General features: G+C 35.6%; 1 protein-coding gene across 14 annotated transcripts in view; it reads right to left on the bottom strand.

Moving 5' to 3' along the window:
- Window positions 1-12445, bottom strand: part of AGTPBP1 (ATP/GTP binding carboxypeptidase 1) — a 66456-nt gene that overhangs the window by 17410 nt on the left and 36601 nt on the right. For 13 of the 14 annotated variants that reach the window (XR_010827795.1, XR_007169611.2, XM_066988424.1 and 10 more), the window contains 10 exons: window positions 12297-12380; window positions 11932-12018; window positions 11692-11840; window positions 10117-10204; window positions 9298-9442; window positions 7460-7613; window positions 6510-6690; window positions 4897-5026; window positions 4416-4547; window positions 1994-2170 (listed from right to left, as the gene is read on the bottom strand). Coding sequence is in view for 12 of the 14 variants with exons in the window: in XM_066988424.1 (XP_066844525.1) it covers window positions 1994-2170; window positions 4416-4547; window positions 4897-5026; window positions 6510-6690; window positions 7460-7613; window positions 9298-9442; window positions 10117-10204; window positions 11692-11840; window positions 11932-12018; window positions 12297-12380 (1327 nt within the window). In the remaining 2 variants the exon portion in view is untranslated. The remainder of the gene's footprint in view (window positions 1-1993; window positions 2171-4415; window positions 4548-4896; window positions 5027-6509; window positions 6691-7459; window positions 7614-9297; window positions 9443-10116; window positions 10205-11691; window positions 11841-11931; window positions 12019-12296; window positions 12381-12445) is intronic. The other variant, XM_048080563.2, reaches the window with a different exon arrangement.

Genomic DNA, 12445 nt, shown 5'->3' with positions numbered 1-12445 from the left:
AACTTCAGTTAAACAACTTTTTTCCTGTCTGTATGCAGTCTAGCATCACCACTGTCTGAGTAAAATTAAAAATAATACGAGTCAAAAGTGATGACCAACTTTGGCAGAGACTCATCATTTCTTTCACAAAGAACAAAATTTTTTAGTAATCTTCTTTGTGCTTTGACAAAATTCAGTGATGACAGTAAGCCAGGTGAGCAGAAAAGTGCTTCAGACCTTTACACAGCACACGGTCCCTCAGATCAGAACTGTCATGTCTTTTGGGGTGGCAAGCAGGAGAGAAGAGAATTTCTACAGCTTAACTCAGTTTTGTGTTTTGAAATAACATATGAAATATGAAAATAAATATATATCACAAGTCCATTCATGGAGTTGCTGGCTTCACTTCCTCCATAGAAAAAAGGCCCAGTCTCTTCTCTCTTTGACAGTCTCTTTGCAGAAATGCTGCTCGTTCCTTGTTATGTCTAGTAACTTTGGCCTTTCAGACAAATTTCATTAATTAACCTGAGCATTATCATAGTGAAGAAAAAACAAAGGTTCTTTATGTATGTTACAAAGAATGACTAAGAGCTCATGAACTGTTTCATTCCAAACAAAATAAGTGACAGAACAGCAATTCAATCTCATCAACTTGTTTACAGCATGTAGGAGATTGCTCTTCCCTTTAGAGTAACTGATTTTTCCACAGAATTCAGCCATTTCTTCCTCCCTTACTGAAGAAGGGCTTTGCAGCTTAAGCATCTTAAAAGTTTGTCCACAAAGTATCTCTATTCACCTTTCAATAAGAACTTTCTGTAGCAGCACTGTGAAGGCCATGAATGTTGATGTTTGTAAGAATATTCTGGAAGTTTCAAACTAGCTGGATAGGTTATTTTTTAAAACTCCATAATGTCATCATCTGAGGAACAATGAAAATTGTAATGGAATATTCTGACAATAACAGGAATGCTTCTGTTGTTAATTGACAAAATTAATACACTCGTTCAGTAGTTACAGACCTACTAAAATTCCTGCCAAAATACCTTCCTGCTGTCTGAAAAGATAAGCATGGGTAAATATACTTTGTTATATCCCTTTTTTTTCTCTCCTCCTTCTTTGTCCCAGAATTCTGGTTCTCATGCACCTTATCTGAGGTCAAGCACCTTATCTGAGCCTTCTGGCCACTTTTTCTTGATTAGCACTTCTAAACTCTGTTTTGAAGCAGAGGAAGGTGTGACTTCTCTGAACATTCACTTTACAAACTTGCTTCAATTTGTAGCTACATTTAACCCACTGACAGAAGCTGAAGCTCTGATGTTAGGGTTGTTTTTTTTTTTTGTTTTTTTTCTCCCTACAAAGGTTTTCCTTATGAAGTAAGTTTTCTACTAGTGAGGGGGGTCACTTTTTGTTTTAAAACATCCATCCCTATTAATGGTTTGAAGGACACAACTTGAAAAAAAGCTCTAAGTCTAGAGGTGAAACAGCTACAATGAGTTTACCTAAAGATACGCACTTAATAGTGTTGGTAAGACAATATGAAAGTGGTTCACTTCCTAAGTTTATTTCTCAATCTACAAAAATTCTGTACTAAATACTTTCTGAAGAACCAACAACTGCCATGGTGAAGTCTAAAATTGCAAGATGTGAAGGATTTTATTCTAGTATTGGCATTTATTACCACCCAATCTGAATAATCTACTGGAAAGAATAGTTCTCTGAATTTTTTAATTACATGCATTCATTTGTGCTATAAGCAATAATTAACAGTAAGCTTGTTAAAACAGCCCATAAGCATAGCATACTATGATGTGTTTTAAGTGACAGACAAAGACTGTTATGCAACTTGTAATATTGCAAATAATGTCATTTCACCAATTTTAGAGTACACAGAGATCTTAAAGCAGTTTTAGAAGTCTAAGGTAAGCAAGCAAGCAAGCAGGATTATAAAACAGGCTTCCAGTGCAAATGGTAGAAATTATAAAGCAAGAGCAGTTTAACTGATACACTTTCTTACCTTATATTTGCCCTGGTCACATCCACATAATGTGCTTTCCATTGTGTAGCTCCTCTGTACTCCAATCTCTCTCCAGACAACAACTCGTGCTGTTGACTCCTTGGACTTTTCCACTACAAAGCTGCAGCTGCCCATGCAGAATGCCGGTGCAGTTTGACTCAGGATCTTGGGGAGTGCCTGCAAGACAATAATTCGAAAGAGACAGTGATTCTTTATTTCACCTATGAAAGGAAGACAAGGGAAAACATTAAATCACAAACTGTCATCAGAAAATCTGTCTGTAGTTTAAATTAATATAAGAGTAATAATAAAAACATTTTGCCAGCTGGACTTTTTTAAGCCCAGGAGGCTCAAATGACAACAGGTTTGTAACTTCCTACTTGTTTAAATCCTATTTTTCAGATGCAGTTCCTAAAATGAAGTATTAGTCATGTGTATAGGAATGAGGAATTCTTCAGGTGATCGCTATCTCCTTCTAATTCACCCAGATAACTTTGCTTAAATTAAGTGCCCTACATAACCCACACAGTTAAGAAAGCATAATTCATATATTGAACTGTTCCAACAATCCAACCTGCAGACCTAACAGGCATGATTTTATTAATACAAAATAGTCATCCATAGTCAGCAAAGCACTAAGCACACGCTTAACCTCTAGATTATGAATCAAAATTCAAGCTGTTCACATTACAGTGGTGGAAAATCATAGAATCATCTAGGTGGGAAAAGACCTTCAAGATGGCCAAGTCCAATCATCAGCCTGACCTACCAGGTCCCATCACTAACCCATGTCCTTTGGTGCCACGTCCACATGCCTCTTAAATGCTCCGGGGATGGTGGACTCTACCACTTCCCTGGACAACCTGTTCCAATGTTTGACTACCCTCTCTGCAAAGAAATTCTTCCTAATATCTAATCTAAACCTCCCCTGGAGCAACTTGAGACCATTTCCTTGACAGGATTATCATTTGTCACCTGAGAAAAGAACTGACACCCTGCTTGTTACAACCTTTTACTACCTTTCAGGCAGTTGTAGAGAGAGCTGAGGTCTCCCCTCAGCCTTCTTTTCTGCAAACTAAAAAACTCATGTGCTCTCAGTCACTCCTCATATGTCTTGTTTTCTAGATCCTTCACCAGCTTTGTTGTTCTACTCTATATGCACTTCAGCAACTCAACATCTTTCATATAGTAAGGGGCCCAAAACTGCCCTTCTTGTAGATTAGTCACATTTGCTAATTTCCTGCCAACTGCATCCACCCTGGTTAGCCAAGACTGCTGGTAAATTACTGAAATCTCCATCAAATTACTGAAATCTCCATCAAATAAAGGATGGAGATTCTCCTAATCTTCCTTCGCTGTTCATGTATTTATAAAAGCACTTTTTATTGTCTTTTACTGCACTATACAAATTGAGTTCCAGTTGGCCCTTCCAATTTTCTCCCCGCACAAGTAGACAACAAGCTCTATAGTCCTCATGAGCCGTCCACTCCTTCCAGAGTTCATGAACTCTTTTTCTTGCTGAGTTCCTGAAGAAGCCAGGCTGGTCTTTATTCAAGAAAAAGGCCCAGCCTTCCTGGACTCCTTTGCCTTTCAGAACCACTCCCAAAACAGGTTTCTAAATAGACCAAACCCTGCCTTCTGGAAATCCAAGGCAGCAGTTCTGCTAACCACTTTCCTTACTTTACCAAAGATCAAAAACCCTATCATTTCATAATTGTTGTGCTCAAGACAGCTTCCAACCATCACATCACCCACAAGTCCTTCCCAGTTTGCATCTCTTTAGAAAACACAAGCTGTTTGGACATTATAGGTTGCACATATTTCCAATTACCACATGGCGGCAGTGGAGCTACACAGAAGAAACTATTATCACATAATTCTTTGAATCTTATTTTAGGAATTTTTAAAAGGCTATATAATACAGTGGATGTTGCTTGTGTAAATTAATTGTGTATTAGGGGCACATGCCTCTTAACTACATGTTTTTAAACAGGAACTTTGCTTCTTTCCATATATATGAGTATTTCTCAGGGTAATTTTGTTATTTTTGCTGATTTTCTTGATGCTATTCTATTGTTTGCCATGCTCAAATGATTTTTTTTTCCCATTGACTAATTATAAATGCACAGAAGCATATTTTCCATATAGTTGCTACATGGTGTTGAACAGAAAAAGCACACAATGCTACTTGAAAAAAATTAAGCACACCGCTAAGAGTAAATTCTTAAGCTGTATTAGCATACAAATGATGTTTAAAGCTATCAAAATATTTTGACGTACACAGATGAACTAAAAGCCATCATTCCAAATAAGTCTGGTTATGCTATAAAGTCACTGTGTGCGCAGAATAAGACTAGGAAGTTATTTGAAAGGCATATTCCAAATTCATGCCAAATGAAAAAGGTATGAATGTCAAACTTACCCTGTAACCAGGGTCTTCCATTATGTCACAAGAGGCAGCATTAACATTTGTGTGCCACATTGTCTCTTTGATGCTGCAGCCATACATAAATACATTCTTTTTACGTGAGTGGCCATGATAATCGCAGTAAACCTACAAATAACCATATACCAAAATAAAGCCACGGCACATAAATTTTAAAAATCTTCATTTATCCTTCTATTGCATTTATATTTTCACTGTTGAAAGTTCCAAAAAATTATCAAACAAAACTCTTTATATGATAAACTTTTGCATTATGAAGAAAAGGTAGGATTCTTCTATGGAAGATTTAACCCTCTACCCTAACTACAAAAACAGATTCAGACTTAGAAATCTGCAAAAGCTCACTTCACCAAGTCACATTTTTAAGTGTGATACATGGTAAGACCTTATGAAAATGTTTGTTTTATAGAACAGCTAAGTTTAAAAGCTTCAGAATTGTTTATACAGACATACTCACCAGAGGTAAATGTTTAATAGCAGCCAGATATTGCAGTAAGCCTTTAGCATGGTAAATGGTGGGATGCAGATCTGGATTTGGATTTTGCCACTGTCTGTTTAAGTCTTCTCCACTTAAAGAGCAACGGTGGCTATTGCAGGGGAAGAAGGAAAAACACATGATAATACGTTTGTATTATCTGAATACTTTTAAATAAGCTTCCCCCATAACCTCAAGTTTTAGTTGTTACCACTGCTTCTTTGGAAGAGCCTGGTAAGAAAGAAACTTCAATTTTATAACACTGATTAATGGAAATGTATAGAAATATTTGAGTTTTTATTTTTAAGCCATGTTACAGAAAACATAAAAATAAATCAGAAGTGGCTTCTCAGATGAATTCAATTGTAATCTTGCCTATGTCCTCTTGAAACTGAAAGCTTGTGATTTTATTTAAATGCTAGTTCAAAATCAGTAACTTCAAACATATGGTATCTTTACAGTTTTGGTGTGTTCACTTCTGTAACAAATACTAATGTCAACCAGAAATCTAAGGTTTCAACATGAAGTCAACAGGAGATAGCCAGCTATTAGGAAAATAAGGAAACAATACCAAAAAACAGCAAACAAAGAAAGATCATCTCTGTATTCAGCAAACTTTCAGCAAGAACTGTTTAGGTTGCAGAAATCTACATTCGTACAGTCATTTTCAGTACATTAGTCTTTTGATTGTGTCTGATTGGACAGATTTGTTAATTGTCCCTGCATTAAACTTTCACTTACAGTCTGAATGATTTAATTCCAGGTTTTCAGCTACATGCATATTTTTATGTATATAAAGAGAGGGTTCTACTCAAATCTATCATTGCTTTGAATGTGTTTGTTTTGTTGTTGGTTTTTAGGAAAAACTTCTAAAATACTACTCATAACTAGGTAAGAAAGAAGTGTGGATTCACCATACTGGAATTACCATTTTATAAGAACTCCCTGTAATCAATATAGACTGCTGAATATTTACTGATTGCAGTATCAGAGTGTTCTGAAATATTCCTTGGATTTAGTAAGAAAAGTAGTAGTAAATGAAAATATTGCCATTAGGCTATCATAAATTCAGGATACTCTCTTACTGACCTAATACAGTTCTCCCCTTTAATAACACCTGATAAAATAGCCACTTCCATAACATCCTTCTAAAAACTACAGGAAAAAAAGGGAGAACTACATAAAAAGCTGAATCAGATACAAGAACTTACTTTTCATGATAAATATGAACTTCTCATACTTTTTCTAGAAGCAGCTGTGCTATCATATACCACTCTACACCTATCCAAGACTGTGGACAGTAGTATTTTCTAGTAGTTCAAAGAGACAATTAAAATTACATCAAATCACCCATGAAAAAATGAATATATATTTATAAACTTTGAATTCATGGAACAACTGCACCTACCTTGGAAAGCCAAAAAATGGAAAACTAAGGTCTAGTAATTTCCTAAGTAATTTTCTTCATATTAAATACTGCTTTGTGTTAAATATATTTATGTTTTGGGATTAGTTTAGATTTATTAATTTTTTTAATAACAGATTCAAAGACTTTGTATTACAGGTCAAATATCTGTAAGTAAACTTATGCTTACTTTCCATTGATGACACCATCCGGATTGAGCATAGGAATAATTTTGAAAATATAAGATTCACGTAAACTTTGGGCATTTGGGTTATTGCTCATAAGATATTCCAGTGTTCCCTTCATAACCCAGCTTGCATTAGTCTCTCCAGGATGTACACGAGCGGATAGGAAAATATAAGGACGATTCCCTAAAAAGAAGCATGCACAGAAGTTGCAAAATAAGACTCAAGCTAATTAAGCAGTCTGTTAATTGAAGAGAGGAAAAGACAGCCTCATTTATTACAAACCACAATAGATTATTTGGGAGTTATTTTTCAGTATATTCAGATAAATGGGGAATTCTTGATACAGCTTGCCAGAATATTGTTATAAGGACTGCTAATTACAGAATTCTCACAACTGAACTTTAAATTCAATCCAAGACACATGAGCATAACCAGCTTGAGCTGGTGATTATGACATGATGAGTTTGATGCCTTTTTTTTTTTCGCAATAGACAAAAAAAAATCTGGTGGCGGGGGAGAATAAAACAGAATGCTGTTATGACCAAAGTGTAGTTCAAATCACAGTAGCTTAGACATGACTCTAGCTTTAGCTCTAGGAACAATTTTTTTGGCAAGCAAATATGCTGAACTTTTGGAGACAAAAAAGGAACTCAGAACTCAGGTATCCCTTTCCAAGGTGTGTTGCCTGCAAAATGCTACATGCAAAAATATCTAGCAACTTATTTAATACTTGAAAGAAAAAGTCACTTGTAAATATCCTTGACTACCACATGTATTTTTAAATACAAAACAAATCCTGAATATGAACACCCTTCTAATCTAATGAGATTCATTAATCTTACTTTACATTGCTACTTTTAGAATGCACAGTGTTTAATACTAATTATTTTTTTTTCATAAAGAGATGTTTTTCCATTCTTTTCAGTTGATGAGAAAGAAAAATCATACTTACTAAACTGACAGATATGTTCATAGTAATTTGACTCTGGCATGGCTGTAATAGTGACTAAGGGACAACTGTTGCCAGCCAGGGTCTCACAGAGAACATCTTGTCGAAAATATATCTGTTGAGGGTTGTGCATAGATTCCAACTTCTGAAGATGCATCTTCATCCCCAAAATAATGGAAAAAAAAATAGATCAAATGTTTTGCAATCATTTATGACAGCTTATTCCATGTGTCCTGTTTAATCCTCCTTTCTTTTTGTCATTCTAAACAGTGTTAAAGCTTCCATGGTAATTTTGACCATTAAATACCATTCTCTGTATCTCTAACAAATTGAATGCTTTTCTTTATATAGCCTGTTGTTACAACTGCTTTGAGGCAGATGAAGGCACAGAGAGCAGATTTCTTGGTTTTCTACCAAATGAAACTGTAAGGGTATGTGGAAGGTGAGCGCCTGTGATTCATAAAGGTTACCCAATCAGGGACCTTTTTAGTGCAGAAGATAACAAGTAAAGGGGGAAGTAATAAACAGGAACAAGAGAGAGACAAACCTGGTAAGCAAGATATAATAGAAACAATGGCCAAGATCAAATGTCTCCAGGCATTAAACTGATGGGCCTGGAAAACTACGGGCAAAGCTTTGGAGAAAGCTATTTGGACTAGCCAGTGAGTTTGAGGACCCAGGTCCAGGCAGGGTTACCAAGCAGGCAGAGTCATGCTGGTATCTGGGAGGGACCACGAGGCAGAGTGCCTGCCAGATGAGCATGTGCACCCATGTGCCAGTAAGCATCCATCTGGACTAGCCTGCAAGCAGAAGGCCTGTACAGCAGGTAAGAGGGATGAGGATCAGGCAGGTGATTGCATGGACAGATGGGCCATAGCAGCACCCCACAACGTGTGTGTGCTTGTGAATCTAGGGGAGGGGGGTGCTTTCACTAGGAACAGCAATCTTTACCAGCTGGAGAGAAGGAAAGAGACTTGAAACTAAGTTTAAAGTGAGTCTTGGAAATGTTAAATGAGTGCTGTTGAAGGCAGCACCTTGTCTGTGCCAGTCTGTGTAGCTGTGACACTGGGGAGTGGGTGGGTGGGTGTCAGTCTGTCTCTGTCTAGGTTACTGCTACTACTGACTGAACCTGCAAACAGGGAAGCAGCAGCCACATCCATCAACGTGGGACAGAGACCCCTGGGTCCCTCAGCTGGGCTCCAGCAGCGGGTTAGGCAGAAACCCCAGGCCTCAAAGCTGTTGGAGGCAGCAGCTGCTTATATATTGCCATCAGGGATGCTTCTTCAGGGAGAAAATACTCCTTTGTAAAAAGCTTTGCTCAACACAGTTTCATATTAGCCATTGAATCCCCAAGCACATTTTTAATACTATGACAAAAACAACTACCTGAAATTCCAACCAAGTTTTGCTTGGTACTAAAAGCTTTACAATACCCCTTTTAGGTAATTCATTATTCTGAAAATGTCCCTAATTATCTTAAATAATTGTAACTTGGATAAATCTGTTATGAAAAGGTATGCATACATAGCAGGATATGAGTCATTTGACTCAAAATAAATAAATAAATAAAATTCAATTAATAGTTTTCCAGACAATTATGAATTGTGATTCTCAGAAAAACCTTTTAGCCTGAAAGGAAGCATTTATTTTTCCAGTTACTGTTTTTTTTATAACAACCTACACATCACCATTCTAAGTACTAATATTTTATAATCCTCAATTTCAAGCAGCATTTTGAACTCCATAGAAAGAAGTGAAAAGAAATCAATCATGAATGCTTATGTATCACATTCTCTAAATGTGTAAATATTTATCTTTGTAATGGATCGTAATCTTCTCACCTTTAAAGTTGAGTATGTATATGGATAATGGTAAGCAAAGTAGCAGACATCATCTTTATGTTGAAAAGTCACTGTGAACGTAATCGTGTAATAAGATTTTCCTTTCTGACCCCCAGCAGCAATCGAACTTCTTGAAAAATGATTCCTAAGAGTAAAGTGAAGTTAATAGACATACTAGAACACTTCTCGTTATCGTTGATTATTTCTGAACCACATTGTAAGAGCAAGAAAATTTTTAGGGATTTTATTTCTCTTTCCTGTTTATCCAGGTTAAATCCACTCTTTCCCATCATCTGTAAGATACTTTATCACAGTAGGGATGCACATGCATTCACATCAGGAAGATGCGAGTACACAAACAAACAAAAAAGGAAGTAAATAACTGTTGACCAAAAAGGGTAACACAAGGATATGCTGCTACCTTCTCATCCTGTGTTTTAGGATTGCTCTACAATGACTGCATGATTAAATAGAAAAAAAAAAAAAACTAAACACGAACACCACTTCATAAATCTTACTGGAAATCACCATTAACATTTCAGTAAACAGGTATACGCACATTCCATAGAAAGGTTCTCTAGAATAGTATGCAATATATGATGAAAGATGAACTACTTATCTGTTTGCTAAAAAAGAAAAAAAGCACCCTATATGTTGGTCACTTGTGTTATTCTCTATAGCTGAGGAAGAAAACGGTGTTCAAAACCAAACTATTAAAATGTAATTATTAAAAGTCAGAACCAAACATTTTTCCTTAAAAATTCTACTTACACTAATCTTCAGTAAAAGCTTTGGCGTATGTTTGATGGGTGTACTTACTTATAGTAACAAATATCTGTCCCAACACGAGTCCAAGATGGTCGAGAATTTAATGCTTCCTGAACAGAATACATAAGGGGCTGCATGCCTTAAAGGAAAAATGCATCTCATTTTAATGCTTAACCTTAAACATCAAGCTCTTATAAGTAATGGACCACATCAACATTTTTATGTGAGTCTCCAAACTAGCTATGCTCATTTACTACCAAAGAGTACACTTTTATGAATATCTAAATATTATACATTCTTTCAATCAGGTCACAAAAGACTGTCCTTCCTCCTAGTTTTCAGAAAACAGCAAATTAAAACAAACAGATCTACACAAGGTGAAAACGAAATGTGTAACTGAAAGCTGTGGTTAGCACAAATGATAATCCACGAAAATCTAGGGTTCTACTCTATCCAATTCACCTATACAAAAAAGGCTTCAAAAAGAGTTCAAAAAAAAAAAAAGACTATAATCCATTCACATGGATAGCTGTAAAAGTAACTGATGTTTCAGAACGATAATACTCTTTTTTTTTTTTTTTACAGTAACAGTTTATATTTTTGGAAGAATATAGTTAAGTTGAATACTTCATATCAAGTTGGAATAGAAAATTATATATCTTAATTGAACAGTATTTGCTACTTAGGTAATTAGTCAAATATATTGACTGATTCAGTCAATATACTTAAAAAACAAAAGTAACTATTAAGTGTTTGAAACATACGAACGAAGATCTAAGGTAACTGGTGAATACAGAATTTAAAAAACATTTTACTACTGGTCAAACTACTTGGGTATTCCTGGATTCTACCAATGTGAATTATAAATTATGACAAAGACTGATGTGATGTTACTCTATCCCAGGTGTTTGAGGATGAGTGGGAGAAGGGATTTTCTCTTTCTCCTCCTCAAATGACTAAAAGAAAGAATTCTAGAATATCCATCAGAAAAAAAAAAAAGTTTTTACACTGAATGTCTGAATTCCAGACAAATAGAATAAAGGCATATCAGGTAAGCCAGTATTTTTGGATGAGGCACAACCATGAAACAATAATAGCTAGAGACTACAGGTGTCATTTACAAAGCATGGCAGTTCAGAGACTTAGGATTCCTTCTCAAACACGATGTACCTCTCCTCCTATCAGTAAAACAAAGCTGTCTGAGAACGTGTCCACCTACTTTCACTTCTGAAAATACACCTTTGTTCAGAAAGGGATTAAAGACATTAGCTGTCATTCTCCTCCACCTGTGCAGGTCAACAGACTTTGGTGGTGTCATCCCCACAAGAGTCTTAACATAAATTTTAGCTGCAGCCACCAGTAACATTCTTCAACCAGAAACGTGGTTTCACTCACAACACAAAATTTTAAAAACTGACAGTCAGTGTTTTAAGATGTTTTTTTCTTTTTACCGAAGCTTGTCAAAACATTCTCTAATAAAGCTATTGTAAAATCTGATCTGTAAGAAAACACAATTGTACCAGTCCCCAGGAGGCTTAAGGGGGGAGGGGAAAGGAAGCAGCTTAGCTGTCTAGTACAGAGCTTTTTCTACATATTTCTTCTCAAAGTATGGGAAATATATCTTACCGTAGTTAAACTGACTGTTTGACTTTTCACAGTTGATGATGTTAAACCGGTAACCAATGCCTGTTTTCATTCCACTGACTTCAAAGTAAAACCATTGATGATAATGATTGCTATTTATATCTGAGTTCAGAATTAGATCATATTCGTTTCTAAAGATTAACAAAAACAAATTAATCTTTTTTAAAAAAAAATCAGAAATGAAAAGCCTTGCATGTAAAAAGAAAAGCGGAAATATCTTACTTTCTGATTTGAATAACTTTGCGCAAGTTTCCAGATTCAAACTTGGAATTAAACTTCAAAACATCTGCTTCCTCTGGCACTGACCAACTAAGGGTACAAAAAGAAAAGAGGTCAAAATAACTAAAGCAGATTTGACTAAAACAAACTCATTAGGTTAATTTTAGCCCACACTCGGTAATTCAGAAATTATTTTGAACATTTCCACAAATATATCTTGAATAGCAGAAACAATGTTACATTAGAAGAAACTTCTAGTGAAGTCTATCATAACGCTGCTGTTTTTAAAATTCCAAATCACATCATCGAGAAAGAGAATAGGCTTAGACTATTATTTTAGTATTGTTTTCAGTGGGGTAAAAACTTACCTGGAATTATCAAGGTCATATACAACTCTGTCTATAATGTCATTTTGGTGAATTAGCCTTTCAATATCTTGAGCGATTTTTGTCCTAAAATAAAAGAAGAATGACTATTTAAATTGTTGCATACTGTTTCCAATTACAAAAGAGAAATT

This window comes from Anser cygnoides, chromosome Z (genome assembly GCF_040182565.1).
Source record: "Anser cygnoides isolate HZ-2024a breed goose chromosome Z, Taihu_goose_T2T_genome, whole genome shotgun sequence".
Classification (NCBI taxonomy): domain Eukaryota; kingdom Metazoa; phylum Chordata; class Aves; order Anseriformes; family Anatidae; genus Anser; species Anser cygnoides.
The sequence above is the reverse complement of the archived record's forward strand: the minus strand, read 5'-3'. Positions and strand labels throughout refer to the sequence as shown.